Below are 22,354 nucleotides of genomic sequence, written 5' to 3'. Positions count from 1 at the left end.
CACGAGATGAGGCAGGATAAAGAGGGATAATCCCCCTCGATCCCAAATCATTGAGGCCAATTTCTAGCCATAGAATAATGGCGCGCGGCGCGATTTGACGTAGCCGCTAGACATGACAATCCCCTCCTCAGGCAAGCCGTTGACTACGTACCCGACGTGACCGACAAACACAAAAGACCTAGTTTTTGACCCTGGGTGACCACCCCAATGACCCCCCCCCCTGCCCGCTAACCTTCTCTGTTTCAGAGACAGCCAGGATCAAGAAACGAAGACAACGACACACACACACACATATACACACCCCCATACCCTCCTTACCCCTCCCCTCCCGCGCTAGCCTAAGGGCCACCTTAGCAAAGCGCATCCCAGGCTGCATAGCCGCACTACCCTACCCAACCATACCACACATAAACATGACACTACCCCCGGGGTTTACACAGACGAGCCGGCGAAGCAAGAAGAGCGCCAGAAGAACGGGCCCTAGCTGGCGGGGCCCAGCCAGGACAAAAGGAGGTCCCACAAAGCGCCCACACCGGCCGCATTTGCGGTCGGGGTAGGCGACGGATGGGGCCCACCTACGAAGGCTGTCCAGGCCTACATGAGATGAGGCAGGATAAAGAGGGATAATCCCTCTCGATCCCAAATCATTGAGGCCAATTTCTAGCCATGGAATAATGGCGGGGATTAACGTCAAGACGCTCCAGATGTGTTTTGTTCTTTTCTAATTGTATGAGATGAAAAGACAAAGAGATACATCTAGAGCATCTAGATGTTAATACCTCGTCTAGTCTTCCTGATCAAAATCTGTGGTGTCGTAAGTAACGCCAACAAAACAAAAAAATCCCTAATACTTGTCAAAAGCACGTTACCAACAATACCAACTCACAAATCTACTGACAGTGAATTTTCACGAAAAGCTCGTCAGCCACAACAGAAAAATAGAACATGTTCTAATTTCAATTTGAAGGGTGAACACCCAGGGTTTTTTACAAGAAAAGGCCTGAGGTTTTGATAAGTGAGAATCGGCATATAAATTTAGTATTTTTCGTAATTTAGTTCATTGTTAATGCTGTCACTGTCAATGTCAAGTGAGTTATAAAATGTGCTAGGTACAAGTATTCGGCTTTATAAATTTTTGCTATGCTACCTTTACATTCAGTGAAAGTGCAGTCACGAAGCGGAAATGTTTAAGACGGTAGCAGTGATATTAGTTTGTGATCTTTTTCTTCAAGGAAAACAAGATGATGTTTTAAAGAAGTTGTTAACCGAGTTAAGTTACCTGAATTATTTAGTGAAGAAATTTTCAGTTTTACATGAAAATGAGAGAATTGTTACCAATGAACTGAAAACATTATCAAAACAATTCGACATAGTAATTGTTGTAGGCAAATTATCCAATGATATTATTTTTAAAGCACTTGCAAATATAACGTTTCAGGACCGTACAGAAAATACAAAATTCAAAGCAGTGCTGGACAATCTTCAAGAATCTAATAATTATCAATTACCAGTCACCTGTAAACTCCTCACAGGAAATGATTTGGTATATCCTGTTATTCATATGCAAACCATATTTGTTCTGAATGAGATATATATGGAAAACCATTTAAATATACTGAAAAAACGTTTGGCTCAGTATAGATCCGAAACTAAATACAAGAAGACTGTACACATTCAAAAGAATGGAAATACAAGTCAAATTTTAGACAAAATAAAAAATTTGCAAACAAGAATGGTTTGCCAAAATAACAGCAATAAGATTTCTATTACATTAGAAAGTACCAATTTCGATGATATTGTTGAAGTTGAAAAAACAATACAGCGAGAATTCAGTAATAATTTAATTGATTCATATATCATCAACAGTGACCTAGAAAACATTTATGCAGATCCAGATGATCGAATTCAACAGGCAATAGAAGTAAGTAGGAGGTAAGACAAATGCATTTTCATTTTTCATTCTTGTTAAATCATATATAATATTAGTTTAATATTACTTTTTGTGATATTGAAAAACTAAAAACAAAGTTTTCAATATGCCAGAAATACCCAATTAAATATAAAAAAGAACTACAATTTAGTATTTTTGATTTTATATTATTTGTCTATATTAAAAGATTTTTTACAATTTTTTAAACATTTATTTTGTTTATAAAAAATAGCCACCATTATTTAAAATTAACATGATGTGACGTGTATGATATTGTCCATACACAAAAATACATAATTTTTAAGTGAATTTAAGTAATATGTATAGAAGAATTTATTAAAGAAAAATTACGTCAGTTGAGGAGAATTTATACAGAGATAAGGAAATAATAATAATTTCCATTGTATGTTTCTATTACATAATACCTAGGTACCATATCCTTTAACATTAGTATTTCAACAACTTGTCTAATCCAAATATTTTCCTGTTAAAGAATATGCAAATTCCTCATTGCGGTTAAAGGAAATTGTGCATAAATTTTATATATAATTTAAAAACAAAAATGTAAAATTATTATCCATTTATATATATGCCAACTCTTATCTGTGACTTAAAGTAGTGCTAACTCGTGCAATGTGGAATACTCGTTAACTTATCAATACACTTTTAAATTTATAAACATAGAGATAACAATGTTGCATATTTGCATAGTGTATTTTTTTAAAACAGGTGGGAAGTAAAAATACATACATCACCTAAAGAATGTTACATATACTTCAAGGATATAATCTAGAATCCAAATGGTGTCCATTTAACAAATTTGCTTTAACGAAAAATGTTGCAAAAAAAGTTACAGGGTGTTAAAGTTTCTTTTTTTATTTCTTGTTTTCTCCTTAACTCAGAACCCAGTTAACCGATTCGAGCAAAATTTGCCGTTGCTTAGTTTCTCCTCATGAAGTATGCACTGATTATGTTCTTATTAAGTTTAATCAAACAGGGGGTTCATTTTGCTACAACCCTTTGTGAATATTCTTCTGAAACTTTTTTGTACGATTAAATTTTTACACACAACTATCAGAAATAGAGAATTTTATTCAACATAAAAAATGTATACCTATCAAAAGTTGAAATTATGCTCGGTTATGAAGATATTACAGAAAATATTTATTAACACCTACATATTTGTTGGAAATAACTAACTAAAACTTTAACACCATGTAACTTTTTTTGTTGTGTAGGTATATAATCAACTTTTAATATATTGAAAGAAAAAACAAAGTAATACGCAAATTAATATCGCTTCATGCTTGACTAATAGTAATTTTTTTAAAATAGGAAGTACTGTTGGTTAAGTGATGAAAGTATGTCGATGCAATAGGCTATCGACCGATCTTTCACCACTCTTTGAAATGAGTTGCTAATGTGAATATTTCTTTTAAGGTGTCACTGTTAATCTTAGAAAATAAAATGTTTTATGAAACTTGACAAATTAGGTATTCTCGAAGGAATAATTTAACAAAAATTTGCTTTAATACATTTTTTTCTTCTGTTGTAGCAACAAAATATTTGTCAGTTCTAGTTATAAATTATTAAGAAATATGTGATAATTGAAAGTTTTTGACACATTAAAAGTAAATATAAGGGGATTTTGCATTTATAAAGTATTGCTTCAAAAATTGTTAAATACAATCTTAACTTCCAGGTTATAGAGAAAGGCCTAAGAGAGTATGGGCCGCACAATGTATTTTTGAGCTTTAATGGAGGGAAGGATTGTACCGTTTTATTGCATTTAATTTGCACAGTGTTGAAAGCAAAATATCCAAACTGCAAGAGTCCCATTGTCTGTTTGTATGTACGAAGTAAAAATGCATTTCCAGAACAGGATAAATTTATATCACAGTGTCAAACGTATTTTAATTTGGAAGTGATAACTGTGACAGGAAGTATTAAAGAGGCGCTGAATAAAATACTGTTAATGAAACTAAATTTAAAGGCTTGCTTTATGGGGACCAGACGGACAGATCCTTATTCAAGCAACTTAAAAGTTTTTCAGGTAAACTATTTCTGCGTTAACGGAACCGATAGACGAGATTATTTGAATCTTTTCCTTATTGTAGATGTCAGATCGAGATTGGCCTCAAGTAATGAGAATGAGTCCGCTGCTAGATTGGCACTACTCAGACATTTGGGATTACTTACTTTATTACAAAGTTCCATATTGTAAGTTGTACGATATGGGATATACTTCTTTAGGAAATGCTTCAAATACAGTTAGAAATCCCTCTCTGTTATATCATGATATATATCTTGATACTGAGATATACTTGCCAGCATATAAAATGTTAAATGAAAACAAAGAAAGGAGTGGAAGAAACATATGATGTAAAAACATATATTATAGGTGTTTTTAAATAAATAATTTATTGTGGTTTTAAACAATTGTTTTTATTACATTTTTTCTCCTGAAAAATCAATAATCAGCTTTAAAACAAATGTGGTGATTTAACCAGTGCACCAAGACATTTAAAATTTAATTTAAAAAAGCACTGAAATACATAAATCGGGGTAAATTTTAATGCCCGTTTTTTAAATATGGTAAAGAAATTAAATTCAAAATATAATATTCATTATTAAGGGGGAAACCACATCGAAATTCAAGAAATCGGGTTTTTTATTGCATAAATTGTTAGTACAACTATTCAAGAAAGCACTGCCAAAATTCCAAAACGAAATTCCGATTCGTTCCGATTTTATGAGCTTAAAACCAAACGCCCATCGGGTCAGTACTCGGTCGCAAAGCAGGTAAGGCGGAGCGCTTGTTCGGGTAGTCTAGTTACTTATTAAGCAAGAAAAGAATAGACGCAAACTCAGAATGATGCCTATGAGGAAGAATGACTGTTATATGGTACTGGAATCACCGATTCTTTTCTTTATGAAATTACAAAGAACATGAACCAACAATTGGGATGCTATCATTTTAAGAGTATTTTTTATTCAAAATAAGTGAAAAAAAAATGGTGAAAATCAATAGATTTTTCTCACACAGGTGTCAAAACTTGCAATTTTTAAATTTTTTACCAACAATGAGGTTCATATTCTTAGAAATCGTGTTAATAATGCAGGAAAACATCCACTGTGCTTTTAGATTAAATATGCGACTTCTACATTTCCCGTGAACCAGCTCGGACAACAAACTTTGGTGGACAACAGCCCATAACTTTGGCATTTTCCACATAAGTGACTTGAAAAAATTTGTAAATGTAATTCAAAATATCGATAAAATAATGTCAGTTTCATCAAATTTGTCCCACACAAAAAAATTGATGAGAGAAACATTAAAAAAAATAGTAATAAAAATAAATTAAATTTATTTCGTTTAATACAAATTGTTAAATAAATAATAACTATTCATATTTGTAAAAAAGAAAATTTTTTAATAAGCATGTCCTGATTTAAATGTGGACCTTTGAAATAATTAATAAAAAACATTACAAAGTAGGTAGTTCAAATAATTGTTATTAAATAAAATGTTCTATTTGAAAACAATAACCATTAGACATAAAGGACAAGAAGGTCCATATAATCTTGACTTTAACTACAACTTTAGGGGTATTTTGACTCGACATTTATTCAATTAAATCTCTTTATCTGGTAACGATATTCCTATTGCATTTTTTTAAATTTCTACATAAAATTAAAAAATTAATAGATTTTTGTAGAAACTGGCATGAGAGTATTTTGAGGAACATATATCTTTGTGTTATAAGATTTTGATAAAATTCAAATTTTTCAAAAATTGACACCCGAAAAAAATTGTAGCAAGCTTACGGTTTACAATTTTTGGTTTATAGTTTCCCAATATGCGACTTATAGAGTATATTAAATAGAAAATATTTGAAATTCGTTTGTTCATAAGTATGTTAATAATCTATACACATAAATAAGGAACACCCTATATGTCAATTATCATTTTAAATCAAATTGTTGTTATCCTCATTGTAAGCTACATTTGAAATCTTATGAAATAGAAATAGCAGTTCGCCTCACTACAGCACTGAGTAATTCGTTCTTATCAGGTTGTTCTGTCATCACTTTCACCTTAACCCACTGGCGTGTTTGGGACGACTGCCTTATGGCACTGAGAACAGCTTGCACATATAAACCATCCTCGAAATTAGCCGCCGAACAAACTGGCTCCTTAATCCAACCAGCTTTTTCGTTTACTGGAAGAAAAGCTTCTCGCAAAGCAGATACCATTTTGCACAATCCCTTGACTAGTGTTTTAGGTAAAATAGAATTGGGTATGGGACACTGTAAATCTTCCACATCTAAGTAAATGACTTCTTCGTTACCTTTATTTTTTCTTCCAAACAAGTCTCCCCCTCGCACAACCAAATGGCCTGTACTGCTACATACCATACACTCTTGTTGAAATGTAGTTCCTACAGTGTGGCTATTTAAAGTGGCAGTTACTAAAATGCCATTTTCCAGTTCCATTTGAAATGTACAAAAATCTGGGGCAGATATGTTGCGTATTCCATTAATATTTTCAGTATTTTTTGTAAACGTTCGTACTAAGCCGTGGACCTTAACAGCTTTCATTCCTAATAAGTATGTTATCAAATCCACAACATGGCTTCCTATTAAATTTAGGGTTCCACCTCCCATTGTATCATCACATTTCCAATCAAAAACATCAGAATCACTAAACAAACATCCACTTTGAATACGAATGTCAATTAATGTAATTGGGGACAATAAATAATTGTCTTTCAACGCCTTTTTCATATGTGTGAATGCCGGTAAAAATCTGAATGGATGATTAATAAGTGATATTAGTGATGGATAATATTGACCTGCCCTAACCATTTTTAGGGCATCGGCCTGACTTAAACCTGCAGGTTTGTCACAAACAATGTGTTTACCAATTCCTAGAGCTTTAACGGAAATCTGGGCATGCAGATTTGGAGGACATAGTACAAATATTAAGTCTACATCTTTACGCAGCAGAACATCGTCTATTTTGTTCGTAGAAAAAGGAATTCCAAGTTCTTTCGCCGTTTCCTGTGCATCTTGTAGAGTTCTGCTCCAAACGGCCTCTATCTTAAATCCGTTCTCACGTAAAATAGGCACTAATACTTTCACTACCGGCCCAGTTCCAAAGACACCAATACCCGGTAACATTGCGAATAGATATTTTATTTTAACTTTAAAACATATTTATAAGGATGTAAAGAATTGATTTTTTCTAATGACCGAATGACAAATGACAAAATGACATTCACACCGATCCACAACAAGTAGTTCAATGTACCCAAACAAACAAGTAGTTACGATTTAGTAACTGCGTTGAGTAGTCTCCAAGGCACAGATCACAGAAACAATCTCCAAGGTTTTTAAACACTAAACAGCTTAGAAACCTGCAAGAATACATCCAGCGCCGGATTCCGTAATGAGGCTAAAATAAGCCAATTAAAATGATGCTTGTGGGCGGAGTTCCCGCCGTTGTCATTTTACGTGACGTTTAAACTTTTAAACTAACCTAATTTTTCAGGTTTCAGGCAGCTATTTATTATTGATTATTGTTTTCCGATGGTTTTCCTTTGATCTTATCCATCCTCATTTTATAGTCTTTAGCAGTGTCTTTTTGTTTGTTTGCTAAGTTTGCTTACCAAAAGCTTAAGAGTATATCTTAGGTATCGGTGTTTTGTGGAAAATATTAAGTAACGTGTAAATGGAAAACGTTGTGTCTTCCTCGTTAAATGAAGAATTCATTAATGTGAGTACCAAATCAAATTTCTATTTTTGGCGTATAGTAATAAGAACAACTACCTATTATTAAATCTACCAATTTTTTAGTCTGTTTTGCCACCTGGCTGGGGAACAAAAATTATGGAGAAAAAGATTATAGAAGGTGAAGATAAGTTTCCCAACGTCCAGTTGCAATTTTTTGTTAATTGCACGAACAAAGAAGAGTTTGGTAAATGGTTAAGAGAGTTTGAAAACATAACAAATTCATCATACGTTATCAGTAATACGGATATTGAGGATGGAGAACGGATTAAACTTAAAAAGAGACTAAGGTGAAATATTTAATTGATAGATAGGTACCTATACATAATATATCGAATAGGTAGTTTATTAAAAGTATTTACTAAAATTTAAAAAGTTTTATTTAAGGCTCACAATAATATAATATTATAAAGCTTAAATTTAATTTTAGATGTCACCACTTTACTCGGTGCTCAAAAACCTACGAACCATCTTCAAAAAATAAAACGAGAAANGCTTAGAAACCCTGGGTAGTCTCCGCGTGTAAATAATGTTAGTGTCATTCAATCCACGAAACTACAAGGTGATCCGATCCGATTCGTTCAGCTTCTCTATTATACATACCAAACGCTATTTTTCTACCTCTTTTTTAATATTTAAGGTAAAATAGTTAAGTAAACGTATAATAAAACAAAACTAACAGCCTGGGAGAAGTTCAATTGCTAGTTAAACTAGTGCTTTTGATTGTTAATCAATTAACTTAATTATAATTGTTTATTTCAATATTTTAATTACAAAAAAATCCAAATACAGTTTGCAGCTACTTATCTATACCTTTTTTCAATACGTCTAGTTTATTATAGCCTGTTTATGTACCTTTTATGATAAAACTAATGAGTGCATGTCACTGAATTACATATACTTGCGGCGTGTTGAATTTCTATAGTACCTAAGTACCTATTTATAAATATTTGCATATTTATTGTGATATATCAATTTAAGAAGAGGTTTTTTCTAAATAAATTATTATAGATGCAGTGCAAAAAGTTTTTACTTAAATATTCCATATTTATTCATTAAAATTTGCAAATAATGATGTTTATTAAAATTTACATATTAAAATTGTAATGTAAAACTTTTAGCTTTTATCTGAAGACCGGTCGAAAATTTTTTAGATAGATACAGTATAAACGAAGATCCGAAAAAATGTATTTTATACACTACTGACAGACCTTTAAAAATTTGGTTGGTTTATTATGTACCTAAACTACCTTCTTGGAAAAAACTGATTTTCATATTTTTAGTTTCGTGGTTTTGGATTAAAAAAAAATAATTTTTTTTTGTACATATATACCGCAAAAATCGAATAACTCGAAAATAAAATACATTTCTGGAAAATAACAAAAAATTTTTCTCCCAAATAAATTAAATAATCAAAAATCTTCATCAGATTTTTTTTAGTCAGAGTAGAAATTCTACTGAAAAAAAACGAGTTTGCCAACACTACATACTACATAATTAATTTCTCAATTCTCACTAAGTAGGTACATATACCTACTGCAAGTACTGCATATTATGAACCATGCGAAGTATAACAGTACATATAATAAATTATAAGTTTTTCGAAAAAACACTTTAGAAAAAGTTTAAGTAGGTATACAGGGTGTCTCACGGTGACGGCCCATTAGAATTATTTCAGGGACTACTTCGACTTGAATCTTGAAAATTTGGGATACCGGGTTTTCGGGCATTAACTAAAATAATGGCGTCCACATACGGTTATACGGTTATATATGGCGTTCCGGTTATACTGGAAGTCGCCATCAACTTGCTTATTTTAAATGGAACACCCTATATATTATTGCAATTTTGGATTCTACGTGTTATTTTAGGTGTACTTTTATGAAGTTTCCCTATTCCTAAAATTAACCGTTTTCGAGATATTTATTTTTTTTTCAAAAAAATGGAGAGAGAAACAGTGACTAGCTTCAAACCATGTGTATTTTATAGTAAGAAAGATACAACAATATTTATAGGGGGGATAGCTAGACCCCTAAGCTTCCCATCCATACTTTCAAAGTGGCTTAATTGCATAAAGGGTGCTAGAAATTTAATGCCGAGTTTAGTTAACTTTAAACCTTCAAAAGTCGTTTTTATAAATGGAACACCCTGTATGTTTTTCTATATTCTGATACACAATTTTATTCTCTTTCGAACGGTATCAGGGTTCCCTATACTTATCTCTTCTAGTTTTTAAGTTACCTATCTACTATTTTTTGTGTAATAACCTAAAATCGTGTAATTTCTTGCGAGGATAGCTGTGGAATTTTTAGCAAAACTTCAAAACAAACAACTAAACTATCGCCAGTTATTTATTATTATTTATTCACAGACGTTGCAATGGGATTCTAAGCAGAACATTTACAGTTTTTAAAGAGACATCCCAATTTTCCGCCAATGAGTAGAATAAAGTTGAGAAGAATTCTAAAAAATCAACTTCATACATAGTTAATACACAATTTTAATTATGTATGTTGATAATAATAATGCACTAAGATAAAAAATGACTTAAAAAAGTCATAAGTGTTCAATATGACCCCCATTAACAGCTAAGCACTTGTGGATTCTAGAGATAACACCATCAGTCACCGCTCTTGCTATTTCAGCTGCAGGCAATTGATGGAACGCACTTCGTATTCGAGCAATCAAATCCTCTTTTGAAGCAACGGGAGTAGAATAAACTTTTTGCTTTATTACTCCCCAAACATAAAAATCTAATGGAGTGAGGTCGGGAGACGTCACTGGCCAATTCTACGGTCCTAGGCGTCTCATCCATCTATCTTCAAATATTTCAGCTGTCAGCTGTTGATCGATTTGATTGTGACAGTGAGGTGGAGCCCCGCCTAATTGATACCAACACTTCCTTAGTTGCTCTAAAGGTATATCATCTAGAAAATCTGCCACAAGCGTTTGAAAAATATTGAGATATCTGTCGGCATTTAAAATTTCTTCGTAGATATGGTAAGAAATTTGGTTATCTTTAATTAGACAAAAAACATTTACGTTAAATTTATTTTGAAAGTTTCTTTCCCGGATAACATGAGGATTTTCAGATGACCACAAATGAGTATTATGTCTATTAAAAATACTTTCTCTGGTAAATTTTGACTCGTCTGTCCATATAATATGTTGCAAAAATTGTGGATCTTCTTGGTATCGCACTAACTACGTTTCACAAAATTGTACACGTTGCACGGCGTCACCCGGATGAAGAGCAGAAAGTAGCTTAAATTTGTATGGATGCATATCATTAGTTCTTAGCATCCTATGAATGGACGCTCGTGAAATGCCTAAATCATACTCTGCTGCACGAGTTGAGGATTCTGGATGAACATTAAAATAGGCTAGCACATTTATTACATTATCTTCATTTGAAGTTATTCGTTTTGGTAAATTTTTTTCTGCACAAATTCGACCATACTCTAGTTGATTTGCTAAAATTCTTCTTAACTTTTTTCTGCTCATTGGTGGCAAATTTGGATATGTCTCATTAAAAACTGTACATATTCTGCTTATAATCCCATTGCAACTACCGTGAATGAATAATAAATTTAAAATATCAGCATTTGAATATGTATTGTTTTCCATTTCTTATAAACACTAAATTAAATTGTCACTGCAAGAGACTAACAACAAATTGACAGTTTAGTTGTTTGTTTTGAATTTTTGCTAAAAATTCCATAGCTATCCTCGCAAAAATTACATGATTTTAGGTTATTACGCAAAAAATAGTAGATAGGTAACTTAAAAACTAGAAGAGATAGGTATAGGGAACCCTGATACCGTTCGAAAGAGAATAAAATTGTGTATCAGAATATAGAAAAACATACAGGGTGTTCCATTTAAAAAAAAACGACTTATGAAGGTTTTAAATTAACTAACTCGGCATTAAATTTATAGCACCCTGTATGCAATTAAGCCGCACTTTGAAAGTATGGATGGGAAGCTTACGGGTCTAGCTATCCCCACTATAAATATTGTTGCTTTATTTTTCTTACTATAAAATACACATGGTTTGAAGCTAGTCACTGTTTCTCTCCATTTTTTGGAAAAAAATTAAATATCTCGAAAACGGTTAATTTTAGGAATTTTTTAAAATAAGCAAGTTGATGGCGACTTCCGGTATAACCGAAAGTGGTACGTGCACGCCATTATTTTAGTTGAGAAGGGCATGCCCGAAAACCCGGTATCCCAAACTTTCAAAATTCAAATTGAAGTAGTCTCTGAAATAATTCTAATGGGCCGTCACCGTGAGACACCCTGTATATGGTTTCATATACCATCAAAGTTTATTGGTTAATTATTGTACACACTCTATGTAGTGGTGGATATGTCACAAATTATTAAAACAAAAGGTCCAATGAATACTTGTCTAAAGTAGAAATGTTTCCTTTTCGAATTTAATATTGACAAAAATATGTTTAAGTAAGTATTTCTCTTAATTACAAAAGAAATGAAGAGATTTAATTTAAATTTGATAAGGAGCTTTAGTTTTTTATTGTCTACAAATGTACAAGTGGATAGACTTTGCGATTTCACTCTAATTTTTTTATTACATCTTGTTAGGATCAGGATATATCTACAGGCATAATAACAAAATTTTGATTATTAGTCATTATACAAATTATTAAGAAATGAAACCGAAAACACTTGAATTTTTATAAAAAGCCAGTGAAATTTATATCGTACCTATCTAATTGAATAAACTAGATTTGTCAGGGTTAGATATAAAAATCCCAGTTTAATGTAATTATGTGGATTAAGGTCAACTTTATTTGATTACAGATCTATAAAATCTAAAGCAAATCAAGTGATGTTGTGAGTTTTGATTAAGAACAAACTGTTGTACCTGGTTTAAATGGCACTATTCAACTGGACCTCTTCCCCTCTGGCTAATGCTCGGTAAGTACTCTATACCACAAACAATTCACTGAAATGTCCCTGATAGATAATTTAAAAGTAATTATAAAATGATTTTCTTTTTAGTCTGTTGGCAGATTACCTTAAAATGTTATCATCATAGTAAAATTTGTTTGTTTGCTAAATATCTGGTTAGTTTAATTAGTTGATTTTTCTCAAAGTGTACCTAGCGGGGCAGGGGTGTGCACGGCCCGCACCAGAAAAAATATTTAATATTATTATTTTTGTCATATCGGTAAGTCGATGATTGCGCGGCATTTTTTTTTTAGAAACAAATCAAAACGTATTCAAATATATTGGTAAGTCGCTGCTTGCGAATGGAGAGACGGTAAAATATGTAAAGTTCGTCACGAAACATTCAGTGATGTTCGGCTAAAATTTTGGAGAAGCAAAACCGCAAAACCGCGTAAAGAAACTTAAAAGGATGTGTGCCAAATTGATGAGTGAACTTGGATCGTTGATGTTGATTTCAAATGTTAAAAAATAAGTAATAATAGAAACCATATAGCTTTCTATGAAATAAACAAATAAACTCAAACAAAAATGTCATTTCCAATTTTAAAAACAAAAACAGATTGATTTTTTTGAAACGTTAACTGAACTTATTGTCGCGCGTGTTAGAGGTGAGTGTTTTTTTTAATTTTGGCTAATCGTTTTGAAGTAGATTTTTTTATTTGATTGTTTTAATTTTTTTTTTACATTTAGCAAAATACCCAAATACAAAATATATTTTTTTTATTTAATAATTAATTTGTATGCTCTCTGACATCAAAAAATCCAAAATTAAATTCGATTTTTTTTTATTAAAAAGTTTCTTTTTAAGGAAACACCTGAATAAAATTCTCATAGCTTAATCTAACACACCTACAATCATTTCTAAAATCTGTTTTTATTAGAGGTTAACGGCAACAAGCTATACAGGTGTAACCTTAAATGCGGGTCAGTTTTTTTAGGTGTAATATTACGTGTTCCCCTAAACACGAATTTGAAATTATTATTTTTTAATCTAATAAATAGTGGAGTACCTAGTTATAATTAGTTTTTTAAAATGCACTTTAATTCTTTAATTTTGTGAAAGCAGATTAATTTTATTACAACGACTTGTTATTTTAAAGTCACCATATTTTTGTCTATGTTAATGTGGACGAAAAGCCGCCGTTTTGTATGCGGTATGCCTTTGAAGGGCGGAAGAACCGACTGTCCTTGCACCTGTTTAAAATAGGAATGATCGAAAACTGTTGCATTTGGTTTAGTCTTCGACTTTATCGATTTGGGGAAGGTTGTGCATACATTGTCTTTATGTGGAGTAAGTGTATAATGTTATAAAGTTATTCTAGTGTTCAGTGACGATACAGCGAAATTTTGTGTTTTAATTTCAAGTTTTTGTACATTATGAAGAAGCATGTATCAAGAAAGAGTTAATATGGTTAGAGCCTACTTTTTGTTAGGAGCAAAGAAAACGATATCAGATAGGTTACGCCGACTTATAAGTATCGAATAAAAAAATGTTTGTCAGATTGGTTCAACATACAACGACAGCAATAACAGCAACTATAACAACAGCAGCACCCACAACTTCATCAATAACAACAACAGCAGCAACTACAATGGTAGCAGCAATAGTATCAGCAACAGCAACAACAAAAGGAACTCCATCAAAATAACAGTTGCAGCAGTAAGAGCAACAACAAGAGACTGTGGGATCTTTGAACCAGAAATTTTAAACGCCGTGGAAAAGGATCCTGGTATCAGAACTTGAAGATTTGCCACAAAATGTTAAGTGTTATTTTACACAAATCAGGTGAGTAAACAGACTATTTATTTTTGTGTATGTCATTTATCATTGCTAGGTTACTTATTTAAAAGAATTAAACTTTAGTTTGTGTGGGATGGTAGAGCACGTGGCTAACACCCACTCAACAAAAATAACGTGCTAAACCTCACGCCGAGTGGTGTGGAAATTTGCTTTTTAATAACTTTTCTTCTAAAAATAAGATTTGGCAACAATGCACAGCCCAGTTCCTAATTGTACATACTAATCCGGGCGAATTAGACCAAATACATGCCTGTTTCAAAAATCGGGCCTAACTCGAATTTTATGGGCTTAAAATTAAGTAAAAAATATACAGAGCAAAAGCCTAAATTTGTGTATTTGTAGAGGTCGAACGTCATATTGTTTATAACAAAAGAAAAAAAAGAATTGCTCTTTTTTCAGTTTTTCGCTTATATCTCCGAAAATAAGCGTCTAATCTACATGAGGTGTACTTATCGATTTTGTTCCTTCCTGAGGAAATTTGCTACAAGGATAGGCTTTTGCGAAGGCTCGCAATTTTTTTTACACTGCAAAATTAGCGGTGGAAAAAAATATGTGCTAAATTTTCAGAATTAAATAAAAAGAACAAATTTGACTGAAATTGGATGAAACTACAGGAAAAGATAACTGTTGGGGTGCTCAACAAATACCCGCAATCCGGACCCCCAATATCAAAATGGCGGCCTGTTGCAAAAAAATCGCCGCGTTAATAACTTTTTTATTTTGCCACTTAAAAATCTGAAATTTACACAGACGCGAGATAATGTAATTACCTTTCGAATCTTTTCTACAAAATTTCGATATCTTGACTTGGGCAGAAAATATACGAGTTCGCGTTTTTATAATTTTGCAATAGGCCGCCATTTTGAAATTCGGGGTCCGAATTGCGGGAATTTGTTGAGCACCCCAACGGTTATCTTTTCCTCTAGATTCATCCAATTTCAGTCAAATTTGTTCTTTTTATTTAATTCTGAAAATTTAGCACATATTTTTTTTCCCGCGAATTTTGCAATGTAAAAAAAATTTTGCGAGCTTTCGCAAAAGTCTATTCTTGTAGTAAATTTTTTCAGGAACAAAATCGATAAGTATACCTCATGTCGATTAGAGGCTAAATTTCGGAGATATAAGCGAAAAACTGAAAAAAGAGCAATTCTTTTTTTTCTTTTGTTATAAACAATATGACGTTCGACCTCTACATATACACAAATTTAGGCTTTTATTCTGTATATTTTTTACTTAATTTTAAGCCAATAAAATCGAGTTAGGCCTTATTTTTGAAAAAAAAAACCTAATTCGCGCCATATTTTGAAATTACACTAGCTTGTTCAGTGGCGGGGTACGAAAGTTACGAAAATAAAAAAAGGATAAAAAATGTTTCACGTCGAAATTTGAAAAATAAAAATAAACTATTGATACATGTTTCTAAAGGTCAAAGAAAGCCTCTGTAAAAATATGACCTGCACTCAAAGTTACACTCTATATACCCTTTTTCAATTTTTTTTCTCATCGCTCGTGAAAATCGCTTGTTCCAAGGATAATTCGAAACCAAAATAAATTTTCTCGCCTTAATAGGGTCTATTTATAACTAGGTATAATATACTCGTAGTTCTACTTATTTATTTTACAATTTCCATGAAACTGGAGACGTTATTATACGCATTTTGAGTTTTCATTTAAATTCTGGATCTTTTCGTACCTATTTAGAATTCTAGAATTAAATATTTATCAGGTATATGGACTCATTGGATGGTAGAACAATTCATCATATAGGGTGGGATGTGGCACCAGATGATCTAATTCATGTGCCAGAGCACTGGTTAAAATATACCGAACCGGAATATTCACTACATCTTCTTTTAGGATTAGTATACGTTTTCTTCTTTTTCGCTGCGATCGTGGGGAATGGAATAGTGCTATGGATTTTCTCCACGTAAGAAAGTATTTTGGCATTGATTTATTTTATTTTTTAACTTATGTTTTTTGAATAAGGTACCTAGTTTAAAAAATCATTACTTATATTACGATTTTTTCAAGATTTTTTCTTAACAATTGAGCTATTTATTGTTTAAAATTGATGTATTTCCAAATATCTTGGATATTTTTTTCGTAGGGCAAAAAGTTTGCGGACGCCTTCAAATATGTTCGTGGTCAACCTGGCCTTCTGCGACTTCGTGATGATGCTGAAAGCGCCGATTTTCATTTACAATTCGTTTAATCACGGCTTCGCAACGGGTATCCTAGGCTGTCGGATATTTGCGACTATGGGCGCTCTCTCTGGGATAGGGGCTGGTATGACCAACGCGTGCATTGCCTATGACCGCTATACCACCATCACCAGGCCGTTCGACGGTAAATTGACGAAGACCAAGGCGCTCATTATGATAATATTTATCTGGATATATACCATACCCTGGGCTGTGTTGCCGTTGATGGAAGTGTGGGGAAGATTCGTGCCAGGTAAGTTAAAAAAAAGTAACAGGTATTTTAAAAGCACAGAGTTTTAAACACACAAGAGTTTTAAATTCTTCTAAAAATACATAAACGTTATTCACGTTTTATGATCTCATTAAAACTGATAGCTCTATGTTAGAAATTATTTTTTGAAGGAAATTATGTGAACAAATACTTGTTTTATTTCTAGTACGTTTGTATGTTAGCTTAACTAGTAGCAAACTTTTTATATTTTAGAGGGATTTCTGACTGCATGTTCCTTCGACTACTTAACCAGGACTTTCGACATTCGCCTTTTTATTGGATCCATATTTACCTTCTCCTACGTGATTCCCATGAGTATGATCATTTATTTCTACAGTCAAATTGTTAACAAAGTATTCAGTCACGAAAAAGCTCTTAGGGAACAGGTACTGTTTTGACAATTTATTTTTTAATTTGTTTTGCAGTAGCAGCTTTTAGCGCCAAAATAGTTGATATTTAAGGTTGCAGATTCTTTATGAATGAAGAAGTAGCACCAGCTAATCACAGTATCTATTATAAAGCACCTAGTGATACAATGTGCGTTCTAAAGTAAACAGGACTTTTAAAAAATAAGAGCAACAAAAAGTTTTTTTGACAAAACCGATTTATTTTATTCAAAATAGTGCCCTTGCGACTCAATACAGCAATTTACATGGTCCAAAAGCATGTCAAATGAGTGTTTTGGATCGCTGGCCGGGATGTCCTTTAGGTTGTCGGTGTCGGTAGTAGCTTTTGGATGGCTTCTACGTCCACAAGACGCTTTCCTTTCATCGGCAAATGCATTTTTTCGAAAACGCAAAAGTCGCACGGTGCCAAATCAGGCGAATACGGGGAGCGGTCGACAGTCAAAATACGATTTATATAAATTTAAATCGTCACAATTGTCGACCGATGAAATGACGCATTATCGTTCAACAAACGCCAACTTCCTTCTGCGCAATATTCTGGCCAAATACGACGAATACGATGTACCAAACGCTTCAAAACGCCAAGATAGATGGTGCATCAACGGTTTGGAGCGGTTATATGAATTTTTTGTATACAATGCTCTTGGAATCGTAAACGTAAATCAACATTGTCTTTATTTTTGATTTCTCCAAACGAGATATTTTGGGTTTTGACTAGTCTGGCGCCTTCCCCTCGGCACTTTGGCGTTTGGTTTCTGGATCATATTGAAAATACCACGTTTCATCACCAGTCACAATGTTGTAAATAAAGTTTTTGTCATTTTTGGCCTTCGTGATTATGTCCTCCGAATGTTGAATTCTGAGGAATTTTTGGTCGTCAGTCAACTTGTGCGGAACCGAGGGCTCTTTCGCCGAGGCATTTTGGTGTACACATTGCAGGTATTTCGAGGCATTTTCTCGAATTCTGAAGCATTTTGAGACATTTGGAGGTATTTTGTGGTATTTCAGGGCATTTTGAGGCATTTTCTGGAATTTGGAGGAATTTTGGTGCATTTTCGAGGCATTTTGAAGAAAATTTTGTATTTTGCACATGCGCGTAATAGTTTGTCCACGAGGTGCTCGATGAGATGCATTTTATCATTCGACATCAGGGCGTCAGAGTGACCAATTAGGTTCAAGGTGTTGAAAATTGTACCTTAGTGGCATTTTGTTGATTCAAGTCAAGAAACAGGTAAGTAACCACTTATTTATTAGGAAATTATATTCAACATGAATAGCAGCGGCGAAGAAATTGATTTGTTTGAGTATGTATTACAAATTTTATTTTTTAACTGAATTTAAGTGTAACAAAAAAAAAATAAAAAGTTTTCAAAAAGTTTACCTTTATGTCATTGCTCCTTGGTTTCCATTTTTACATACCTAGGTATGTAAAACAAGTCATTTTTCAATTTTTCATATTTTTTAAATATTTTTAAAAAGTCAATATAAAATATATCAGACATGCAGTATAACAAACCCATTTAAAAACTAGCCAAAACATGATATTTTGACCCAAAAATATACAATTAAGTATACCAAATTTCAATACGATGTTCAAAATTATTTAATTATTTTTGAGATTGTATCTTGAAAACACAAGACATTAGACTCACAGGAAAGAATCTTATTATTTTTTTACAGTCCATCCAATATTTGTTGAGACAGAAGTCCAAGAGAAGAATGATCTGGGGCGGCAGGGGCGTCCTTTGAAATTATTCGCGTTATTTTCAGAATATTGTTTTAAAATATACCGAAAAAATGTAAGGGGCGATTCTCCAATGAAAATTAATAGGGATATTTGGTATAAAATTTTTTGAAAAAACTCTCCCCTGAAAAGTTACGCGCCTCCAAAAATTAAAAAAATTTTTTTTTTCTTTTTTGTATTCCATAAGCTAAAACTAATGAAACCAAACTTGGTGAACATTACCCGTTAAAAAAACTGCACTTTTAGAAATTTTTGCAACCCTGAAGTATTTTTGTAAGGGGTTGAAATAATCAACCCCTATGACATTTTTTCTTATATTTTTTTCGATAAAATTTTTTCCTTTTAAAAAATATGTCTAAGAAGCCTTCATTTACTAACTTTTTGATCTCTTCAAGTTTCTTCGAAAAGTTAAGGATTTATGAGAAAAAAAAATAAATGTATTGCAATGCATTTTTAAAAATTAATTATTTCAACCTCTTACAAAAATACTTCAGGGTTGAAAAAAAATCAAAAAGTGTAGTTTTTTTGACAGATATGTTTACCAAGTTTGGTTTCTTTAGCTTGATATACATAGAAGATAAAAAAAATATATTTTTTTAATTTTTGGAGGGGCGTAACTTTTTAGGGGAGAGTTTTTTCAAAAAATGTTACACTCAAGACTCCTACTAATTTTCATCGGAGAATCGCAACTTACATTTTTTCGGTGTTATTTAGATACACCCTGTATATAAAGAAAATATACACGTTAAACACGATAGTCTTCGACTGGCAATTAAATTCCTTTCTTTTATTTTTCTTCTCCATTGATTTATTTTAATAAGAAATTACACTGAAAATGCACAGGGCGATACACTTACGAAGAAACACGCCTTCGTAACTGCAAAACACATTATGCACTGCAAGTTGTTACGCTGAACGCCGCGCCGCTATTGTTTTTCTACCTCGGGTGTTGAACGCGGTTAAATCCAAGAAAGTGACGCAAAGGTCTTCTTGGAATTACATCTCAACAAATATCGTACGGACTGTATATTCTATTACTCCCAAAATGTATGGTCCATTGCTGTGAAACACCCTGTATATTCTTTGATCAGTATCGTGTAGCATTAAATTCTTGTTTTTGGTAAGTATGGTCATTGTAGAAAGTACTATGCAACTTTTTTAAAATTTCGTTTGTTTGAGGGTGATTCAGAACTTATCCAAAAAAATTTTTTTGAATGTACACGGAACTACAAATACAATTTTGTAAAAAATAAATCAAGAAGAGCAGTTCGAGAGCGTTTTAAAAAACCTGACCTTGCGCAAGGCGACCAGTACAACGGCAAATTGAAAAAAAATTCTTTCCAAGAAAAGAAGTAAATAAAATTTTATAACACCTATTTTATATCAAAAAATAATGCAACAAATAATTCAACTGCTTTTGCCGCTATTGTTTTTATTAATTAATAAAATAACATAACTGATGACACTGATGTTACAACTGTTCAAAATTTTGTCCACCGACGTTTGGGTCCGTCCCGTCCCGTCGACTCCGTCTTACCCAGTTTCTACATTTCTACAAACTAACACAAATGTTGTCTGGCTGCACCATAAATTAAAACGATATCCATCAACTCCGAGTTGCTATACGCGCAAGCCATTTTTGACACTTGAAAAACTAATATAAACACTATCGCAAAAATGTTAATACTAAAATTGAATTTCAGTATTCGGTATCGCCTGAGGCCACGTGGAGAGAGAACGTATTGCGTAGAGCGCACAACGCGAATGACCCTAGAGACTACAGTAGTCCAGCGATGTAAGGGTTGTAAATACTACAATAATTTTTTTCTCGGAAACTAAGGATTTTACAATTTTTTTTACGATATTGACTTAATTTTTCATGACGCATCTATTCCTCATTTTTTTTTTGATAAGTTGTGAATCAACCTGTATACTTATTTGTTCCATAAGTTGTTGTTCTTGCTTTATGGGCCTTATACTGTTAAAGCCATGTGATATATGAGTCCCATTAAAAATTATAGAATATTTTAAATAAACGCGCTGTAATTCACAAAGATTCCTGTTCTAGGCAAAAAAAATGAATGTCGAGTCCCTCAGAGCAAACCAATCTCAGCAGTCTGAGTCAGCAGAGCTGAGGATAGCGAAAGCTGCGATAACAATTTGTTTCCTGTTTGTGGCTTCATGGACGCCATACGCCGTCATGGCGTTAATCGGAGGCTTCGGGGATCAATCTCTATTAACCCCAGGCGTGTCGATGATACCTGCCTTAAACTGTAAGCTGGTAGCTTGTATAGATCCCTATGTATATGCCATCAGTCACCCAAAGTACAGGTAATGATCAGTGATAAAAGCGTCGTGTTAAAGCGTTTCGCAGAAGTACCTATCTATTGCATTATTCCGGGAAATCTAGATGGAAACATGTATCTGAATTTACTGGAAACGAACAATTCTCAAAGCGAACGTGATTTTTTATCTTTGTCGTAAAACAAAATTTCGAAAGTAACTTTTCATTATTTTAAATAGTCATTCGAATTGCATAGAAACAAATTGTTTTAGTGTTAAATCATAAAAATTAACGATTAAAAAATTGAAATTGTTATAACTTTTTTATTAAAAATTAAAAAATATATCTATTTTTCTGAAAAGAAAGTTTACATTTTTTAGAGTAGATTGAAAAAAAAATTATAAAGTTAATTCATTTTTCTGCTTGTTATGATTTTTTAAAATTTCTAAAATCATCCCTTAACTTCTAGCCACCCTAACTCTGTTATTTTTAATAGTACAAGAAAAAGTTAATAGACCATTTTTATGTAAAACATTTTTTTCTAGCTCTTACTCCTTTTGAGTAATCTTGAAAAACCCCTTTATTTTATGTTTTTTCTCCCCTGGCCGGGGGTAGAAAAAAAATTACTGTCTTATTGTTATTATACAGGGTGTTTTTGAATGGAGTAGCATAAATGATACCAGTGAATCTACATTTCAATAGAACACGGTCTGCAAAAAATCGCCTTAGTAAAATGTTCACCCCTGAAGACATATGGGCCATCAAACTTTTAAAAAAAATTATGAAAATTGGCTGTAATTTGAAAACCGAACGAGGTACAAATAATAATTTTTTTACAGGTTGTTTACTAATACAGATGCGAGTTTTCAACTATTTTTCGAAAATTTTAACCCCTCGAAAGGGGTTGAAATAACCACCCCTCAAGCCATTTTTTGCCATAACTTTTATA

The 22,354-nt window shown here is 32.7% G+C and overlaps 4 protein-coding genes across 4 annotated transcripts in view; 3 read left to right on the top strand and 1 right to left on the bottom strand.

Moving 5' to 3' along the window:
* The first annotated feature begins 889 nt into the window (after nucleotides 1-889).
* Nucleotides 890-5,254, top strand: LOC108916071 (probable FAD synthase). The gene is made up of 3 exons (XM_018722267.2): nucleotides 890-1,921; nucleotides 3,633-3,983; nucleotides 4,048-5,254. Exons 1-3 carry the CDS (start codon nucleotides 1,184-1,186, stop codon nucleotides 4,309-4,311), a joined length of 1,353 nt encoding a protein of 450 aa, XP_018577783.1. The 5' UTR covers nucleotides 890-1,183; the 3' UTR covers nucleotides 4,312-5,254.
* Nucleotides 5,255-5,319: 65 nt separating this feature from the next.
* Nucleotides 5,320-7,210, bottom strand: LOC108916070 (glucose-fructose oxidoreductase domain-containing protein 2). Its single transcript, XM_018722266.1, has one exon. The coding sequence runs from the start codon at nucleotides 7,112-7,114 to the stop codon at nucleotides 5,948-5,950; it is 1,167 nt and encodes a 388-aa protein (XP_018577782.1). The 5' UTR covers nucleotides 7,115-7,210; the 3' UTR covers nucleotides 5,320-5,947.
* Nucleotides 7,211-7,447: 237 nt separating this feature from the next.
* On the top strand, nucleotides 7,448-8,223 carry LOC111692537. The gene is made up of 3 exons (XM_023456584.1): nucleotides 7,448-7,709; nucleotides 7,790-8,013; nucleotides 8,154-8,223. The coding sequence occupies exons 1-3, from the start codon at nucleotides 7,665-7,667 to the stop codon at nucleotides 8,221-8,223; spliced, it is 339 nt and encodes a 112-aa protein (XP_023312352.1). The 5' UTR covers nucleotides 7,448-7,664.
* Nucleotides 8,224-12,620: 4,397 nt separating this feature from the next.
* Nucleotides 12,621-22,354, top strand: part of LOC108916069 (opsin, ultraviolet-sensitive-like) — a 13,243-nt gene continuing 3,509 nt past the window's right edge. Inside the window, exons 1-5 of the mRNA XM_018722265.2 lie at nucleotides 12,621-12,664; nucleotides 16,225-16,425; nucleotides 16,606-16,952; nucleotides 17,184-17,356; nucleotides 21,190-21,452. Coding sequence (XP_018577781.2) covers nucleotides 12,621-12,664; nucleotides 16,225-16,425; nucleotides 16,606-16,952; nucleotides 17,184-17,356; nucleotides 21,190-21,452 — 1,028 coding nt within the window. The remainder of the gene's footprint in view (nucleotides 12,665-16,224; nucleotides 16,426-16,605; nucleotides 16,953-17,183; nucleotides 17,357-21,189; nucleotides 21,453-22,354) is intronic.

Source organism: Anoplophora glabripennis, unplaced genomic scaffold (genome assembly GCF_000390285.2).
Source record: "Anoplophora glabripennis isolate ALB-LARVAE unplaced genomic scaffold, Agla_2.0 scaffold1857, whole genome shotgun sequence".
NCBI lineage: Eukaryota > Metazoa > Arthropoda > Insecta > Coleoptera > Cerambycidae > Anoplophora > Anoplophora glabripennis.
The sequence above is the reverse complement of the archived record's forward strand: the minus strand, read 5'-3'. Positions and strand labels throughout refer to the sequence as shown.